Genomic DNA, 18,478 nt, shown 5'->3' with positions numbered 1-18,478 from the left:
CTGGTTCGGGTGTCCCCCGCGGTCACGGCTCCGTCCCGCGCCTGCCCCTTTAAGCGCCGCCCGCCCCCGGACACGTGGTGCGCGCGCCGCCATGGTGCCGGCGGCGGGAAGCGGCGGTGGCGGCGTCACGTGACGCGGGGAGCGCGCCGCCCCCCTCGCTCGCCCCCGCAGCGGGCGGGAGGCAGCGCCGTGCCCGCCCCGCCCTGCCCGGGCGGCGCGGGAAGGAGCAGGGAGCGGAGCGGGAGGAGCGGAGCGGAGCGGCGGGAGCTCCATGGTGCAGGTACGGCCCCGGGCGGGACGGGTCCGGACGGGCGGCGGCGGCCCCGCGCGTCACGTGCGCTGCGCCTCGTGCGCCGTTGGGCGGGGGCGGGGGCATCAGGGCTGGGACCGTATTGGCGGGGGAGCGAGGGCAGTGCAGGGCACCCCCTCTCCCATTGGTTGGGGGGCTTGCGCCGCCCGTCCCCATTGGCTGGTGAGGCGCAGAGGCGCTCGCGACCAGCAGTCCACAGGTGCTGCCCCACCTTGCCACCTGTGTGGTGTGGCGGGGGCCGCTGTGCGCCCATTGGCTGGAAGGCCCGGGACCCCTGCTGCTATTGGCTGGCAGGGAGAAGGGCCTCGCTCCAACTCCCCACGCTGTGTGAGGGACGTCATGGCGGCCGGCTCTGGGCGGCGGTGGGCCAAGACTGGTGCGGTCGGGGATCTCCTCTGGGGAGGCTGCAGCCCCTGGGGTGACGCCTCCCGGTCCTCTTCCCTTCAGGGCCGGCTGCGGCAGCCCCGCCATGGCCCCGGCGTTCTGCGGGACGCTCCTGGGGCTGGCCCTGTACGCCAGCAGCCTGTGCGCGATGAGTGGGGCCGCGTTCTTGTACCACGACTACTGCGTCATCGGGGCCGGGCCCGCGGGCTTGCAGGCGGCCTATTTCCTCCAGCGAGCCGGCCGGGACTACATCGTCTTTGAGCGGAGCCATGCTCCCGGCAGCTTCTTCGCGCTCTACCCTCGGCACCGCAAACTCATCAGCATCAACAAGCAGTACACGGGCAAGTCCAACAGCGAGTTCAACCTCCGCCACGACTGGAATTCGCTCCTCAGCCACGACCGGCGGCTGCTGTTCCGACGCTACTCTCGAGACTTCTTCCCCAACGCTGACACCATGGTGCGTTACCTGGAGGACTTTGCTTCCCTGCTGAAGCTGCGGGTTCAGTACAACACAGCCATCATCCATGTGACATTGGAGAAGAATGAGCAGGCCTGGAACGGCCATTATTTTCTCCTGACTGACCAGGACAGGAAGAACTACAAGTGCAGGTAATGGGCAAACCTGGGGCTTGACATTAAGCTCAGAGCTTTGCCCTGTTGAGGCATGAGTATCTCTGTGGATGGAGATTTCACAGCCTCTTAGAACCTTAATCACCATCACGGGCGGAAAACATTTTTTAGGGATTGGCAGGCAGATGGGTGGAATAACTGCTCCTGGGAAGGCATTGCCTTTCTCGAGCAGTGTTTTGCTTTGGGCAGCTGAGGAGGTTGCGAGGGCAGACACAAATTGGCTGCCATGGTCATCACTGCAGCGTCTGTCCTTGATAAGTATGCTTGAAGGCACTTTTGTTTTATCATTAGATAGTTGCTGTCTGTGGAAAAAGTAACTTAGTTGTACTCACAGCTAACACTGCCTTTATTACAAACTGGATTGAGTCAGAGCAGTGACATCTTGTTCCCGTTTTCCCGCATGGGCTATGGGGTGTGTCCCAGACAAGCGAAGCCCTTGGTTAGCAGAGAGCTGGAACAGGCAGGGGGGAAGCAGAGGAAAGTGGGGAATTTTTTGGGGAGGGGCAAGGACTGTGAGAATAACCCTCAGGGCTGCTGGTCGCTGAATTCCCCTTTCACTCGTCCTATTTACGTGTGTATATCCTGTACCACCACTGAGCTGCATTCCTAAAAACCTCGAAGTTACTCGTGTGAACATACGGAGTATATTTCTCACCTCTCCTGAGAGCCTCAGCTCTATGACAGCAGGTCGTGCTGGCTGTCACTTGCCGGTGTGCTGCTGGCAGGCTCCGAGGGGACAGAAGGCAATCCCGGACACCCACGTACCGCGAGCGAGCTGCTCTCGGGACGCTGTGTAAGCAAGGCTGGGACAGCAGGCAGTGCTGCTTGCCTCAGCCGCCTGGTGCTTCCATCTAAGTCACAAAAACTTCCTCAAGAATCAAGTAAAAGCTCTTATGGAGGGATATAAAAAGATCACTGTAGTTATTTTTGGTGTTAAACAATTAGCAATGTTGCTAATGTGTTTTTATGACTGGCAGTTACATTTCAAAATATCAAAACTATTTCCTGTCTGTCTTAAAAATGACTTCTGCTCTGCCAAATGTCAACTCAAATTTTAAATCCAAATCATTTTTATGCAACATGTAATCAACCTGTGATACTGTCAGTGAGTTCATATGAGTAGAAGTTGCATTCATGAACAGGCGAGGGAGATGCATATATACACAGCACCCACACTGACTGTTGCTATATATATAACAGTGTTCCTAGTTGTCCTGAGGATAGGGAAGAGAGGAGCAGGTCATTAGTTGAAGCTAGGTAGAGGTTTCTCTTGAAACCATGGCCTGTGCAGCTGGTCCAGTGTCACTGTGGGGGTCACGTTGCAGCCACCTTCCACAGTGGGAGGAGGGAGGAGGAAGAAATAAGGAGATGGAGCCCCTTTCCTGAAATTCCTGCATTTCCATGTGCTATCCCTGTTCTTGCAGCTCTTTGTTGGTTGCTGCTGGGACGTGGGTTCCCAATGTGGTAAACTTTCCTGGCTCAGAGTATGTTGAGGGTTACGAGACTGTGTCCATCAACCCGGAGGACTTCACTGGCCAAACCGTGTTGATCTTGGGCCGAGGGAACTCGGCCTTCGAGACAGCAGAGAACATCCTGGGTGTCACGAATTTCATCCACATGGTGAGCCGCTCCCGCGTGCGCCTCTCCTGGGCCACCCACTACGTCGGGGATCTGAGGTAAGGAACTGCTCCTGTTCCCAGGCAACAGGCTGGACTGGTGCTGTGGTCATGGGGGCCATAGGGGAAATATAGGGCTTTCCATAGGTCCCTGCTTTAAAGCGATCCAGGTTGCAGTTGCTGAACACAGAGGCTTGGTGAGAGCTTTTTAGGACCTAAAATAGAAACATGTCCACTTGGAAACTACAATCTTTAAAATGTACTGGCTCTCAAGTTATTCCCTTGCTTCTAGTTACAGAGGAAAGTTAGGAGGTTGGCTACATCCTGCAAGGACAGCCAGGCTATGTTACCTGTGCTGTTCCTGTGAGCCCTGAGGCTCTGGGGATAACCCTTACACTGAAGAGGAGTTGGGATGCCTGATGAATTATCCCATTTTCAGAAGCTAAGACAGAACCTCCTTTCTTTACATTCTTGTATTTTCCACAGAGCAATTAACAATGGCCTGCTGGACACCTACCAGCTGAAATCTCTGGATGGGCTTCTAGAGGGCGACCTGGAAGATCTGGCTATCGTTAAGGACAAAAAGGGAAAGCTGCACATCACACTGCGGTTCTACTTGGAGAACAGGAACATCAGCGCAGGCATCGACTCCATCACCCTCCCTCAGGATGAACTGGATAATTTTGCCACCCGCGCACCTTACGACCGTGTCATCCGCTGCCTGGGCTGGAAGTTTGACTTCTCTATCTATAATAGGTGAGGGAGAACCAGGATCTCCATGAAAAAGGGTATTTAGGCTGAAGGGCCTGAGTAGGGAGGAAAGGGAAGAACAGGTCTTCTCCTGGCAGCATTGCTTGGACCTCCGTGTGCTCTGAGCTGCTTGGTGCTGCACAGTCCTTTGTTTATCCTGCAGGTAAGGCTGTGTCCCAGTGGGAATGTATGTCACTGCCCTCTGACCAACAGGCTTTAAGGCTGTGCCGATGGGAGCAATGAGACCTGAGTGACACAGAAAAGCTTGTACCTTTAGAACTTAACATCTTGACCTGCCAGATCACATGGACAAGGCTAGCAATGTTTGGGTTTTTTTTTCTGAAATGAGGATGATAAAGGTGCAGATTGCTACAAAAAGGTTTTGTTGAGGAAAAAAAAATTCTCTGAGGATGCAACCTTCATTCCACCTTGGTACATCCTGCAGTTGAAAATGATACTGCTAACTTCACTGTCTTCCAAAATTCATTGTTAGTGGGTCAGCTGAGAATTAGACTTTGTCCAGGGCTATCTTGAGATGAAAACCCTTATCCTCCAAAGATCCTCATTTTAGTAGTAAACCCCACTGAAGGCAGCAGGGGTATGAAGCAGAATCTTGCAGTGGCTGCAAAATAATGTGTATTAGAAACCCTTTTTATTTTTCTACTCCTGTCCTTCTTGATAGTCTGCTCTTCTCTTTTGCATATCAGATCCCTGAGAATGATGCCAGGAAAAGGGAATATTAAGAAGTATCCTCAAATCAAACCCAGCTATGAGTCTAGAGGCACTCGGGGGCTCTTTGTTCTTGGCACTGCTAGCCATTCAGTTGACTTCAGGAAATCTGCTGGGGGCTTCATCCATGGATTCCGGTATACAAGTGAGTACTGGGGTGTACAGAAAGGGCAGAGGTGGAAATCCTCCCTCCCTTCAAAGGAACAATACATAGCTTACTGCTGGAAAGAGATTGCCCTTAGTCTTGTTCTGGCAATAAAAAGGACAAAACACAGTCAAGCTGCAGCTGCATCATCTGAAGTGGAGGAGAAGTGACTTGGGGTCATATACAAAGTTTTTGGTTGTCTGTCTTTGTTTTGTCTTGTATCTCTCTTGCCCGCTGTCTGTTATTTATGTAACACAATAGATTTCTTCCTGCCAGAGGCTCTGCCTTGTGACAGGCTGTGGGTGAGAGGTCTGTGCTGTGGAGTTAAAACCCAGCAGCTGTAGGCAGTAGAGAGAATTTCCTTCTTTATGTGTGTGCCCATCCTTATCATTAAAGGACTGCTGAGAAGTAATGAAATATCCCCAAGGACCCCCCGCCCCCTCCCCCACCACTTAGCATCACATCAGCTTTCTGAGGGCATCTCCACTGCAGTTACCAGTGATTGGGGTGGGAGATCCTGAGCACTCCTCAGGATCTATTTTATTGCCTCCTGCTGCAGCACAGAGATTGGATTTCTTACAGCATGAGCTTGCCTTGTTAAATAAGCTGTCTTTGTTTCTGTTCATGTCTTAGCTCGGGCAGTCCATCGCCTATTGGAAAACCGTCACCATGGTGTCCCCTGGCCATCCACAGTCTACCCTATTACACAGCTGACCAATTCCATCATCAAGAGGGTAAATGAGGCCTCAGGCCTCTACCAGATGTTCAGTGTCCTGGCTGACATCATACTGCTGAGAGAGTGAGTGAGTGAGTAATTATTCCCAGCACTGCGCTCCATAATTTCATTTCTGTTTCTTTACCACTGCCTCCCATGTTGCCCCCACACCAGCTGTGCTCTTCCTGCCTAAGGATGTTACCATTGCATAGGCAGCCACCCTAAACCTGTACTACTGCTCCAACTGGTGCCCAACTGTGCACTCTGTTTCTCCCTCTTAAAGGGCTGAAATGGTCCAGACCTTCCCTCTAGGCTCAGAGGTGTAGTACTCTTTTACTGACCCCAGGAAAAAACTTTGTTAAGCAGTGCTACTGTAGAGAGACTCCCATAATCTAGGAAAATAATGGTGTCTTGTAACAGTATCTGCAGCCTTTATAAGCTCTGCATCAAGTCCAGCTCAGATTTGTAATGACCAAAGAAAATTACTATCTGATGACTTTTTGGCTTTAGCCTTGACCAGCTGGGAGTGGGTTGGATCCCAGCTGGCTTTCTCTGGTGGAAAATTCCTATGGTGTTTCAATTCACAGGAATGCCACAGAATTTGAATACCTGGAAGAGTACCCTATTGGAGTCCTGGCCGAGCTCGAAATGCAGACGGGAAGAAAGGCTCGCAATGGGCTCTTTGTCATCATTATGGAGTATGGAAGGAATTTCTCTGGGGCTGACAAGGATGTCTTCTACTACAACCGTGCTGTGGGAGAGGCGCAGCATGCCTGGCAGTCCAACTTTTTACATCCTGTTATTTACTATTACAAACACCTCCCAACAGGTAAGCTTTCCTGCTAATTGTGTGACACAACCAAAACAAAGAGGGATAAAGATAAATCAGAGCCAGAGTGGGGGTGGTACCTGAAAGCACTATTCACCCTTCCTGTGAGACACCTCCCACCACTGGATGAGCTGAAAAGGAAGCTGAGAGTTGGCAAGAAAGTTCCATCCATAAGACCGATATAGGGACTGGAGGGTTGTACCAGAGACCTCACATTTGAAAATAGGAACAAACAGGCATACTGGAAATTTCCCCATGCCCCAAAAGAGGAACAGTTCTTCCCTTTGGCTGGCACCCTATGTGAATTTTGCAGAACCTGACAGATGAGGGTGTTGTTGTTTGGCCATCTTGCTGCGAAGAAAAAGCTGCTCTCTGGCAGGCCCAAGTCTGAGAGGTCACACAGACAAAGAGGCAGCCAAAGGCAAGGATTTGAAGAGGAGTGTTCTATCCAGCAGCAAGCAGGCTTAGGGCAGACTTCCTTGGGAAATGAGAGTGTTGAAATCTTCATCTCCAGAAACCCAGGGTTAGGGTCCAGCTTGCCTTCTCGGAAATCAGCATGATGGGTAGCAGCATTAAACACAACGTAGCCCATCTGGCAGTCCCTGCCTAGGGGGAACAGGAGTGAAATGACAGGAATGCTACAGACAGGGACAGAGGGCAGCTGTGTGGTGGCAGGGCTGTTAAGGACAGAGCTAGCAGAGGGGATTGCAAATGAAAGTAACGGATTAAAAGGTCAGGACAAAAGCGGAAACAGCTGTCACAGCTGCTTTCCATTCCCCAAGCTCTTTTTAATGCCATTTTGCTTCTAAGAGACTCCCTTAGTGTTCTCTTGGCAGAGCGTGAGATGAGACTCCGTCCCCCGGACTGGCCTCTGCCCCGGCCAAATGCCATCCATCACGTTGTGGAGGACTTCCTGACAGACTGGACAGCCCCGAATGCTCACATCCTGCCACTGAGGCGGTTTTTGGAGAACTGCCTCGGCACCGACCTGCGCAATTTCTTTGCAGGTAATTTGTGCACAGGGTCGAAGTGGCAGGAAGAGGAGGAGCAATGTGAGGAACGAGGGACAGAAGTGATCTCATATGCAAAATAGCTGAGATCTCCCTGTGTGTCTCACCATCAGTCACACCTCCTCAAGGCACTCACCAGATGGTACAAAGTGCTGTTCTGTGTGTATGTTCCCAAAGAGTCCTTGCTCTTGTCACCATTAGAAGAAGACTGGCCCAGGCATGCCAGGACTTAGAGAAAGGCATATAAGGTCGAGTTCAATCCATTTTTTTAGCTGCAGCTTTCCTTTCTTCTTCATTATCTGAACATGTCTTTGTGCCATTGTGTACTAGATCTCATGTACTGGTGATTGGATTGCTTTCCCATGGGAAATGGGAGTGCTGTGATGTGAGAGGTGAAGAGCCTCTGCTGCCTCCCTTCCTGGTCTTAACACTGGTGTGGGACCCTCCTGCAGAAAGCCCATGTGGCACACAGAGGGAAGCCATCTTGTAGCACAAAGAATATGCCAGATGGATGCAAGCTCAAATCCAGCTCCTTTTTCTCTCAGTGTGCAGACTGGGGATCCCTCTCTGCATCTCCTGAGCTCTGCAGAAGTACATCAATTACTGTGCTGCCACCCAGGGAAGGGGAGTGGGTGGGAAACTCCAGCCATCTTCCCTCATCCTTTCTGCCTTTTGTTTTGAACAAGTCCCCGATAGTTTATGGGAGTATTTTCCTACGGGGTATCTCTGCTGACTCTTAACTTTTGATCCTTTCCCCTGCAGAGTCCTGTTTCCTGTTTGCCTTCACCCATCAGAAGCTGCCTCCCTCCTGCCAGCAGGGGTACGTTCGAATGCAGGGGCTGCTGGGGAGCCAGGAGCTCCGGCAGCATGCGGTACAGGCTGGGCTGCTCCAGGATTACACTCACACAGACTTCTCGGGTGACAGACCCCCTGACAGCCACCATGGGTCACAGGAGCACTTGAGGAGAGATCATGGGATACCACTTCGTCCTCTGCAGCATCTTGTTAATGCCAAGGATGAGCTTTAACCTTTCTTGCTCCACACTGAAATCCATAGGTGCTCTCGTGACAGTACTGTAACAGAGATCCACAGCAGGATTCTGCCCTTTCCAGCATCCCTTTTCCATCCCCATGCCTCCCACTGATCGTGAGTTGCCAAAGACCTGCTCAGATCTTGCTGTTACAAAGAGGACCAACATCCTCTGAAGGACTGAGGGACCAAAACCCAGCGATGCTGAGGTTCCCATGTTGTCCTTGCAGAGTTCAGAGTTGCCTGAAGACAGTGTTGGTGTTTATCTCACTGACCAGTATCTGCAGTGATGTACAGAGGCCACAGAAGTGAGCACAGGAATGCCTGGGAAACTTCACATGTCATGTCCCCCTCAGAGATGGCCTGCTCACAGCCTGTGGCTCTCTGGTCCCTGGATGCCCTACGCTGTGTATACTTGAAGATTTTTTTCTGCATTGAATCCTGAAGTGGTACTCCAGGCAAACTTCCTGGTATTTTTCCTGCATTTGAGTTAGGGCAGTTGTGTAGCTTGAGTGGGGAAAGATTATTTTCTTTTAGTTGCTGTATAGGTCAGATAATTTATAATTTCTAGAGAACACTACAAGGGACTCTTTCCTCCACAACAGATGAGTACCTTGCTTGGAATGCCTGGACACAGAGACTTACAGAGTTTGGGTCTGCTGTCCTCATGTTTTTTTCTCCCACACCAAGCAGCCTAGAAGGTTAGCCCGTCTTTTATAAAGCATGAACAATATTTCTCCTATTTGCACTATGTCCCATCAAGAAAGTTTGATGTTGTTAAAATGCTCTTTCTCTGTTTTATTCCCCTCCAGTCACCTTGAGATTTTAGAGGGACTGACAGGGAGGTTGTCTGCACTTTACTGCTCCCCTTGTCAGCCACATATGCTTGCCTATCACCTCCCTTTGGACTCCTTCCATGGGCCTGGAGTTGCAAAGCAAGAGCAGTTTTGAGCTTGACCTCATGATGTCCCTGTGATTTCTAGGAAATAGAGGAGGGATGAAGGGAACAGGCTTTTATCTCCACACGTTTTCCAACTTTTTAGCTTCTTGAAAAATGCACACTATTGCTTCCAAACTGAGGGGGGCTGTACCTTACATGTACCTAAAGCTCTCCCAATCCTATGAATTCAGCTGCTGTTTCCCTAAAACCTTAGTTCCTTGGAGAGGCAGGGAAGCAGAAGAGGTCAAGGAAGTAACAGGGGAGTTCTTGCTCTCTTTGAGAATGCTGGGCTCTGCAAGCAATGCTGCTGCTGGAAGACAGTGCCTGTTCACATGCAGCTGGAGAGGGTGGCATGGACCCGCTGGTCTGTGGTCACCCCTGAGTGTAGGGATCCAGGTTGGTCCCGGTGCCCTTCCCGTGCGGCGCGTTGTGGAACGAAGTTAATTGCTGTCGGGGGGAATGTAGAGCTGTGCACTGCCAGGAAAGCTAAAAGCAGGTGATGCTCGCAGCCCCTTGCCTAGCCTCAAGCTGAAGAGAGCCGCCCGACGGAGGGACCGGCCGTGGCACCGGGACCGGGATCGCACCACGGCTCGTGCTGCGCTAGCCGCGCCCATTGGAGGGCTCCGCCGCCAATCAGCACCGAGGGTCCGCCCTACGTGACACATCCCACCGTCCCTCCAGGGGCGGGGCGAAGCGGCCTAAAGGACAGGCACGGCAGCCAATAAGAGTTCCCGGCTCTCCGGGCGACTGCCAATGGGCTGTGAGGGCGGCCGGCCCGTCCGTAGAGTCTTCCGGCGGCGGCGGCCAATCGGCGCAGGCGGGCGGGAGTTTGGTGTGTGCGGATCAGCTCGCTGTGTCCGGTCACCTCCGCGCCGCGAAGGTGCGGGCGGGCCGCGGGCCCGGCGGGTGCAGCGGGGCCCTCCCGGTCCTGCCCTCCCGCCCTCGGGCTCGGAGAGCAACGGGGCACCGGCCTCTGGGGCTGTTCTCCCCCACAGGGTTGGGGCCCTGTGCCACCTGTTGGACATGGGCTGACGGAGCCCCGCGGTGTCGGAGCAGGCCTGGCTCTGCCCTGTGGGTGGGGGGGGGGGCTGCCGTGGGGGCAGCAATGCTCCGCAGGGCTGAGCGAAACGGGGAGGCTGTGCCTGAGCTGTCTCCCTGTGAACGGGGAGGAGGCGGGCTCCAGCTGGCAGCCCCGTGCCCGTTGGGCTGGAGCCTCAGAGCGGGGCAGGGCTGGGCAGGGGGCCGGAAGCAATCCCGTCATACCCCATAAGCTTCTCTCCTGGCGTGGGGCTGTCCTGCCGCGGGGGCTGGGATCAGGGCGCTGCTGCAGTGGGACCAGCCGTGGGGTACATCCGCCCCAGCAACCACTCTCCCCACAGATGGCCCAGAGGCTGGCGCTCCAGCGGCTGCTGGCGCTCCCCACGCGGGGGCCCCTGGCATCCCACGGCAGGGCCTTTGGCACCTCAGCCGGCCGCAGGAGCACTTTCAACGTGCAGGATGGCAGCGACTTCCAGGACCGGGTGGTGAACAGCCCCAAGCCCGTTGTGGTGGACTTCCATGCACAGTAAGTTCCACTCGTGGCTCTTGCACCCCTCTCCTCCACCACCCGTGCAGGTGTGTTCCTGTGACTTTCCTGATGTGGTGGCACTCCGGGCTCACCATGGAAGAGCATGCCTGAGGGCTTCCCAAGCTGTGGAGTCCAGTGTTGAAAGATGCTTCTGCTCGTCAGGCTCAATCCATGAAGATTCCCCTCACAGCTACAGCCTGCAGCAGTGTCAAACAGGAGTGCCAGGAAGGCATTCCCCAGGGTGGTACAGCTGCACCTTCCAGGTGCTCAGGTGTCACCCCAGCCCCAGTGTTGCATCATCCTACAAAAGATGCCTCAGGAAAAAGCTCTGATATCTGCCCTATTTGGCTTCAGGGATGCAACGTACTCAGAGAGCTCTGCACTTGCTATGCCTCACCATTGTTATGGTGTATCATTCCATGTTTCTTAAAGCTGCATGGTTTTGAGGCTCTTTATAGCAAATGTTTTTATGTGTTAATAACAGCCATGTGACACCAATGACAGCATTTGTCATCAATAAAAATGCTGTGATCCACCTGCCAGTAAAAATATTCCTAGATGGTATCTGCTCTATTAACAATTATCTTAACTGATTAAGATAATTAACAATATTAACTGATTATCTTTGAGTTTTTCACGTATTTTCATAGTCCTCCAGTTACTGTTACGTGAGCCTGTTACGGCTGATTTGGTGCAAAGAGAACACAAAACAGCCAAAAAACTTCTGCTCTAAATAAACCAACAGACAAACCACAGTGAGCACCAGCTGGGATCATGCAGGGAGGAGAGGGACAATTAATTGAAGCCTGAAGCTGGATGCAGAGCTTCCTTAACCTTTGACAGCTCCTTTGTGAGAGAAGTGTTTTTCTAAGCCTTGGTTCAGGAATTGTATTTCCAGGCTGGCTCTTGAGTGGAACAGCAGTGGTGGTAAAGGCACTGGTGTTCCAGCATGCCTTCCATGGCTGCACCTGCCTCTCCTAATGTGCCCTCTCTTTTCCTGCTCCATCAGGTGGTGTGGTCCCTGCAAGATCCTCGGCCCCAGGTTAGAGAAGCTGGTGGCCAAGCAGGAGGGGAAGGTGCTGATGGCCAAGGTGGACATTGATGATCACACAGACCTCGCCATCGAGTATGAGGTAGGTGGAAGAGCACAGACTTTGTTTGGCTGGCAGTGCAGAGATGCCTCCCTATGGAGAACTGTGCCTGCACAGCAGCAGCACTGGAGGGGAGGGGAAGCCCAGAGCCTAGAGGTTCCTGATCCATTGGGTCACTTGTCAGTAGGTGGATTTTGCTGCTTGGCTCTGCTCCAGCTCTGCTTGTTGTGCCCAGCATCCCCACCTCTGATTCTGCAGGGAGGGCTCTCTAGGCCTTGCATGTGTCTGTGAGTGTAAACACTTCCCTGGCCTCGAGGAGCCTGGAGTACACATGGCATTTTGCTGCCAGCTGGAGTGCTCAGTTGCAGGGCAAGATCGTGAAGTTACAAACCCCACTCTGCCGTGCTACTGAACATGGTTCTTTATGCAGCCAGCCTGTCCTCTCTTTCCCTTCCTTGTTCAGGATCTCGAGCTGGGTCATAAAGTCCCCATCCTTAAGCTGCAGCACAAGGAGACACAGTGAGTTTTGTTTGGACAGGTAGAAGCCAGGTCAGAAAAAATAACAGGAGCACATGTCCCACTCTTGAAAGGGGAGGACCTTGGTGCTTACACTAGTGTGTGACGTTGCTGCTGGGTGTGTTTCCTGTGCTGCCTTTCTCCCAGGAAGAAACAGAATGACTGGAGAAGGCCATGGCTTTAGTTTACATGATTCATTTATTTGTCCCCTCTGACAGTAGTTAGGTAGTTTAAGAAACGCAAAAGGCCCTCTGAGGGCCGTGCTTGCCTCTGTTGTCTCTCCTTGCAAACAACCACTCTGCCCATGGAGTTTGGGCATCCTGCTGTTATGTTTTACAGGGGAAAAACATGCCTCATTTTCACTTGGGTATCATGCAGATGGATCTGCTCCCCCTCTGCAGATGAAGTCCTGCTCCCAGGGTGACAACTAGCACAGCAAGCTCCTCAAGCTGCCCTGAAAAGTGTGAACTATCTCCTGAGCAAGCTGTCAATTTATTGAGCCTGGAGAAGATGCCATTCCTGCACCCTGCTGAGCCAGAAGGAGACGGAAGTGGGAGCAGCTTGTTCGCTCCCACTCTTTCCCCAGGAGACCTTTCTGCCTGTGCTGTGGTGGAGTGCCCACACAGCTGGTGGCCACAGTCATGATTTGCAGTTCCCACAAGCTCAGCATGAGAGCCTCCGGTGCTCTCCAGGGTGGAGGCGTGCTGGCAGATACACCCCAGGCCAAGGAAGATGGCTGCTGGCTCCTGAGCAGGGCTGGCTGCTGCAAGCCCAAAACACTGCATAGCTCAGAGGGTGCTGGTGAGAAGTTGAAGAGGATGAGGTGTTTTTAGTGATGATCTGGAAGTGTGTAAATCCTAATAGATGCAGGGAAAGCTCTGGTAGCAACCATGCTAAGGAGAAGAGAATAGAGATTATTAGCTCAACTCATGTGTTGTTCCAAACCTTCCAGTAGATAGAATGAGCTGAGATTACAAGAGGATAATCTCAAATGAGTGGAAAACGACAAGCAGGGTGTGTGCATGCAGAGAAAGGTCGGTGAAAAGAGGCTGAAAGTCCCAAGTTGTGTAGCTTTGATAATGTGCTGGGTGTCCTCTCCCCACGGGTGCTGAGGGAGCACTGCCTGCTGTGTGTGTTTGTGTGCAGGTAGGACTGAGGCTGCAGGAAAGGGTCAGTTTCTAGCAGTTCATTCAGGAATCTTATTTACAAACATGGTGAAGTTTTTGTTTTGCAAGAAGCCCTCCTCCACTTTTGGAGTGATGCATGTGTGTCTTGTCTTGGCCATTATCCCCATGGCTAAAACACTGTCCTTAGACTGTCTGCACATACCATAGCTGCAAACAGGTAGGGGGATGGGAGAATTTTGTGCTCAGATCTTCAAAGTTTGGAGCATCCTTTCTGAGGCAGAAGTTTTGTTCATGGTGCTGAGCATGTGCTTGGTTTTGCTTCATTTTCTGGGAAGTTACCATGTAAGGAGAAATGTAAGGGCTGATGAGAAGGCGCCAGGTTGAGATCAAAGAGGGACCAGAGTGTTTGTGAGAGATCAGGAAAACCACAGGTGGTGTTTAGAGGGAATCAGAAAACATTTGTTTTAAAGTCATTCTTTAGGGAATCAGATGTCTGCACGCTGAGGAAGTCTTTGTTTGGGGGTTTTTAGTGTCCATGCCACCCCCACAACTCCTCCACTAGCTGCCAGGAAGTCTCACTCCATCCGTGTTTATTCCCTTGCCCACGCACACACGCACCCCAGCTTGCTGCCTGCTTGCACAATGTCCTCTTCAGCAGCCTCCTTGGTGCAGAGGGAGGCAGTGGGAGGGGGAGGCCCCCTGGAAGAGCTGAGGAATGCTGGCACATTCCTTTATACAAGCCCTTGGCTCTTAGCCATCCCAGCTTAGCACAAAGCACGGATGCATTTCCTGCAACTAGGAATGTCCCCTGTGCCCTTCCCTGTCCAGTTATGCCCAGCACAAAAGTGTTTTCTCTGGGGACTCCCTGTTTTATCAAATACCTTTCATCTCCGGTTGTGGCCTTTCTCCACTGCTCCAGCCAGATCCTGACCTCTCGCCCCAAGAGCAGAAAGGGAGAAGAAATACTTTTGTTTATCTGCAGTCTCTTAAAATTCTTTAGATTCATCTCTTGCCTTAGCCAGTTGCCTCTGTGTGTGGTGACCAGGAAAGGGCAGCCCCATCTGTGGCCACTGTGGGTGGGCAGCTCAGGAGAGCCACTGGGTACAGAGGTGGTCGTTCATCAGTGGAGCTCCATCCTGTTACCTCCTCACTCAGAGGCCTGGGTGAAATACTTCCCCATGCTCTGTTGTTTGGCATCTGAGCTTGTATAAAAGTTTCAGATGGGGAGAATTCCCTTGGTATGGGTGTTGCCAGGAATAACCTGGATGGGCATGTTTGTTTGTTTATCTGTGGTCAACACTAATCAAAAGCAGACTGATTTTTTCTATAGAAATACTCTTCAGGGAGGAGTAAAGTTTGTTTAGGTTCAGTGCAGATGGGACCCAAAAAAAGAAAAAGTGCCCTCAACTTTGCATTCTAGAAATTCCCATGATATTTGCTTCTCAACCAGCAAAACAAAGTACATGCTCCATTAATAGGCTGCCCTTACTGCAGCTGGCAGGAAGGAAGCTGACAAAAACATCATGTTTTCTGAGCAGAGGAAAGTTGCTCTGTGCCCCCAGTTCTCATCTGACTCTGCAGCACCAGCCCCAGACCTTCCACTCTTTCTTTGGATTTGCTCACCTGCACAGAGGGAGAGAGACAGAGGAATCAAGGCCATGTGAAACTAGTGGGTGCGCTGGTCAGCCTGTAGGGCCTGGCAACGTGGTGTTGGCTGCTTCTCAGGAGAGCTTCCAAGAGTTGCCTGTTCCTCACCCCAGCCCTAACAGGGGCCAGCTCTTGTTTTTTTTGGATAGGACTGGAGCAACTCTGCTCGATATTAACCCACTGTGCAAACCAGAGGGAGGCTCATTGGAGGTTTGCCTTCTCAGGGACAGAGCAGCTGAGTGCAGTACATCTTTTCTCTCTCCCAAAATGACAAGGGAACGTATTGGCACCGTCGGCAGTGCTGGGGCCCAAGCCCTCTGGATCTGCTCCCTGCAGTCACTAGGAGGAGCTGAAGATTGTGCATTGAGCAGCCCCGACGCTCCCATCCCTTCAGATGAGACTGCACAAGCCCTGAAGGACACTGTGGGGAGCCACGCTGGACTGCCCGGCTGGGACCGGGTGGGAAGGGAAGACAAAATGTCCTTTTCATCTCAGGCTCCCACTGGGAGAAAAGCCAGCCCTCTGATGGGTTTCCAGAGGGATTTACAGATCTTTGTTGGCAGCAGGGCTGGCAGTGCACACGGGAAGGCCCTGCAGGCTGGAGAAGAGTCAGCGAGCAAGATAAGGACAGGATGTGTTTTGGGGGGAAAACTTTGCAGAGATAAGCTGTGGGGTCAGAAATGTGATTAGATCTTCCATTGCTGTAGCTCTCCAAGCTCTGGTTGTTCCTTCTTTCAGTCATGTCCCTGGGGTTTCTGCTGTCACCAGTCAACCAGCAAGTCCCTGGGGAATGTTGTCATTTCCAACACTGTTCTCTTGGATAATTCCCAGCAAACTTTGTTCTGAGCTAAAAAAGCAGCGCCCAGAGCAGCACAGCTGCCTGCTAGCTCTGGTCAGAGGGACTTTTTCACTTCTTACCTAATCATCAGGGATCTGCACTGAATGACCACTGGTTTGTGACCAGTTAAATAACTGAAAACAGAACTGGGGAAAGGAAGAAGGCTTGGAGGGGATTGTCATTGCCATAAAATGAGCAGGAAATCTGCCTGTGCAATGGTGGGGCGGGTTAGGGTTAGAGCTCCAGTCCTGTCTGGAGAAGAACACGGGTCAGTCTGATGCTGCCCTGGCCATAAAATGTCCAAAGGTCATTATGTCTGAGATGTGTCCTACGTGTGTTCGTTTATGAGAGGACAAAAGGAAAGGAGGAGAAGAAGCTTTTGTACTGAAGACGGGTTTTGTATTAGTTGTGGTTTTGTCTTTAAACATTTGGGTCTTATTTAAACTCAAAAAGCAGCTCAGCCTTATCTCCAGTAGAGTGGTGTAAGTCAGTGCAGAGAGGGGGAACACGGAGCTCAGCTGGCCTGTTTTGCAAGTGGACATCTTACCCTAGAGCAGTGCATGCTCAGCTCCCTTGTAGCCACTTCCTTAGACTTCATTGGGAGACCAGGTGCAGGTGGCTTCCTGCAGGCTTTGCTCACCTGTCTCCCTGTTTCTCTTGCCCCAGGTGTCAGCAGTGCCAACTGTGCTGGCCATGAAGAACGGAGACGTTGTGGATAAATTTGTGGGCATAAAGGACGAGGATCAGCTGGAGGCATTCCTCAAGAAACTCATTGGAGCCTGAAGTAAAAGGGTGGCTGTACCTCTGCCTCTGGACACGTCCATGTTGTGCATTCCTTGCCTGGGAGAGCTGTGGGCAGGTCAATTGCCTGCCCTGTACAACCTGGGGGTTTCTTCTGTTTTGGTGTTTTTAGGAGATGGAAAATGTTGTAACCCTTCCCTCCTTCTCCCCCTTCTCATGAGCAGCAGTAGTTGCAAAGGGCGCTGAGGAGCAGGGCTGCTTATTCTCAAAACGGGGAATGTGGCTGGAATTAGGAGCCTGTGTTTATCAGCCAAGAGCTGACGTGCAGAGCTGCTGCTGAGTTAAGAGGAGGAATGTTTTTGTCTTTGCCTCACATCTGATAGCCCAGAGCAGAGGGCAGCTGCTCCCTGCAAGATGATGGTACATACCTGCCCTGGGTGGGTTCGTTTAAAGCTGAGAATGCCTCTGCCTTGTCTGTGAAACCTGTCTCTTTCTTTGTCCGTCCTTGTGTTGATGGGACAGGTACAACTCCTCCCCAAATCCATGGGCTCCCATCATAATTTAATAAGAGAAAATAGGGAGAAGTATTTTATAGATCTCCTTTTGTATGTCTGCAGCAGTAGAGAACTTTTATCAGTCACTGCTGTCTAGCCAGGAGAATAAAACTTAATTCTCACAAATCTGTCTGTCCAGAGAGGTGAGTTGGGAGTATCAGCAGCACAGTTTCTAATGATGAGTTGGGAAAGTGCAGGTTATGACTTGATCCCTACTAAAAGGTAATGTACTGAAAACAAAATAGGGTATTCCTTCCATGGGGCTTTCAGTGCTGCCTGTAGGACCCCCTTTGTGTGCTGCTGGATCTAGGGGGCCATAGGGAGGACTCACCTCTCACGCACAGATGAACAGCTGCTCACTGCACACAGGGAACCTGAGCTGTGCTCCCTCCCCCTGTGCTTTTCTCACCCCTCCCCTGTCTGTGGAGCCTGAGAGCCTCCCTCTCCCTGTCGTGAATAATTAAATGTGGCCACACGGGTGAGCCCTGCCAGAAGGCAGCCTTTTGACTTCAATTGCCCTGACCTTTGGACTAAGGGTACCAGTTGTGGGCTTCTATCTGAGCAGCCTTCAGCCCTTCTAACCTCCTCCTCCTCCTCACATACACCTGTTTCCTGTCAACCTGGCTTCTGAGTGCTCCCAGCTTCCTCCTGAGCTTGCAGGCAGAGCACAGCACCAGCACTGATGATTACTGTATTGTTTAATTCCAGCTTGCTTATCTAAGCTGCATGAGAACATTGTAAATGCTTAATAACTATGTACAAGCTGCCTTTTTTTTTTTTTTTTTTTTTCCACAGCTTCTGTTTCCTTCAGTCAGTCTTAAATCTGCTTTGGCATTGCTCCATTTTACCTCTGTGGTATATGAGCAGCCAGGTAATTTTTTTTCTGCACCTCTGCAGTAACAATTTATGATTTTTGAAGGAACCAGGGGAGTGGTGATCCAAGTCCTGCTGCAACTGCAGTGCAGCTGGCTGGCATCACTGCTCCCACCTGCTTCTGTTCCCCTGGAGCCAGGGCCACAGCACAAGGTGGTACTGGTCTCTTGAGGTGGGTGCCTCCCACTGGGGCTGGGCTGACCTCACCGCTGGCACGCTACTAGAGGTGATGTCACTTGAATGTAATCTGGTAAAGAACTGTTGGTCAGTTACAATCAATAAAAACTGGCATTTCATTTTATTCCAGAGATCACAGAGGCTGTGCTGCTCCTGACCTCCTCTGGTTTCAGGCTGGGCAATTTCCCCTGCAGTTTCAGTGTTCCTGCTCAGTAAACACTTCTAGTAAAGACTCTCCATTTTCCTGCACAAGCAGGAA

The 18,478-nt window shown here is 51.8% G+C and overlaps 2 protein-coding genes across 2 annotated transcripts; both read left to right on the top strand.

Annotated features, from left to right (window-relative positions):
• Positions 1-82: 82 nt before the first annotated feature.
• On the top strand, positions 83-9,105 carry FOXRED2 (FAD dependent oxidoreductase domain containing 2). Its single transcript, XM_054631764.2, has 9 exons — positions 83-280; positions 758-1,303; positions 2,749-3,000; positions 3,427-3,696; positions 4,398-4,564; positions 5,198-5,363; positions 5,867-6,108; positions 6,945-7,115; positions 7,881-9,105. The coding sequence occupies exons 2-9, from the start codon at positions 780-782 to the stop codon at positions 8,144-8,146; spliced, it is 2,058 nt and encodes a 685-aa protein (XP_054487739.1). The 5' UTR covers positions 83-280; positions 758-779; the 3' UTR covers positions 8,147-9,105.
• Positions 9,106-9,837: 732 nt separating this feature from the next.
• Positions 9,838-18,343, top strand: TXN2 (thioredoxin 2). The gene is made up of 4 exons (XM_054632064.2): positions 9,838-9,968; positions 10,468-10,652; positions 11,665-11,788; positions 16,541-18,343. Exons 2-4 carry the CDS (start codon positions 10,468-10,470, stop codon positions 16,655-16,657), a joined length of 426 nt encoding a protein of 141 aa, XP_054488039.1. The 5' UTR covers positions 9,838-9,968; the 3' UTR covers positions 16,658-18,343.
• The last annotated feature ends 135 nt before the right edge of the window (positions 18,344-18,478 follow it).

Source organism: Agelaius phoeniceus, chromosome 5 (genome assembly GCF_051311805.1).
Source record: "Agelaius phoeniceus isolate bAgePho1 chromosome 5, bAgePho1.hap1, whole genome shotgun sequence".
Classification (NCBI taxonomy): domain Eukaryota; kingdom Metazoa; phylum Chordata; class Aves; order Passeriformes; family Icteridae; genus Agelaius; species Agelaius phoeniceus.
The sequence above is the reverse complement of the archived record's forward strand: the minus strand, read 5'-3'. Positions and strand labels throughout refer to the sequence as shown.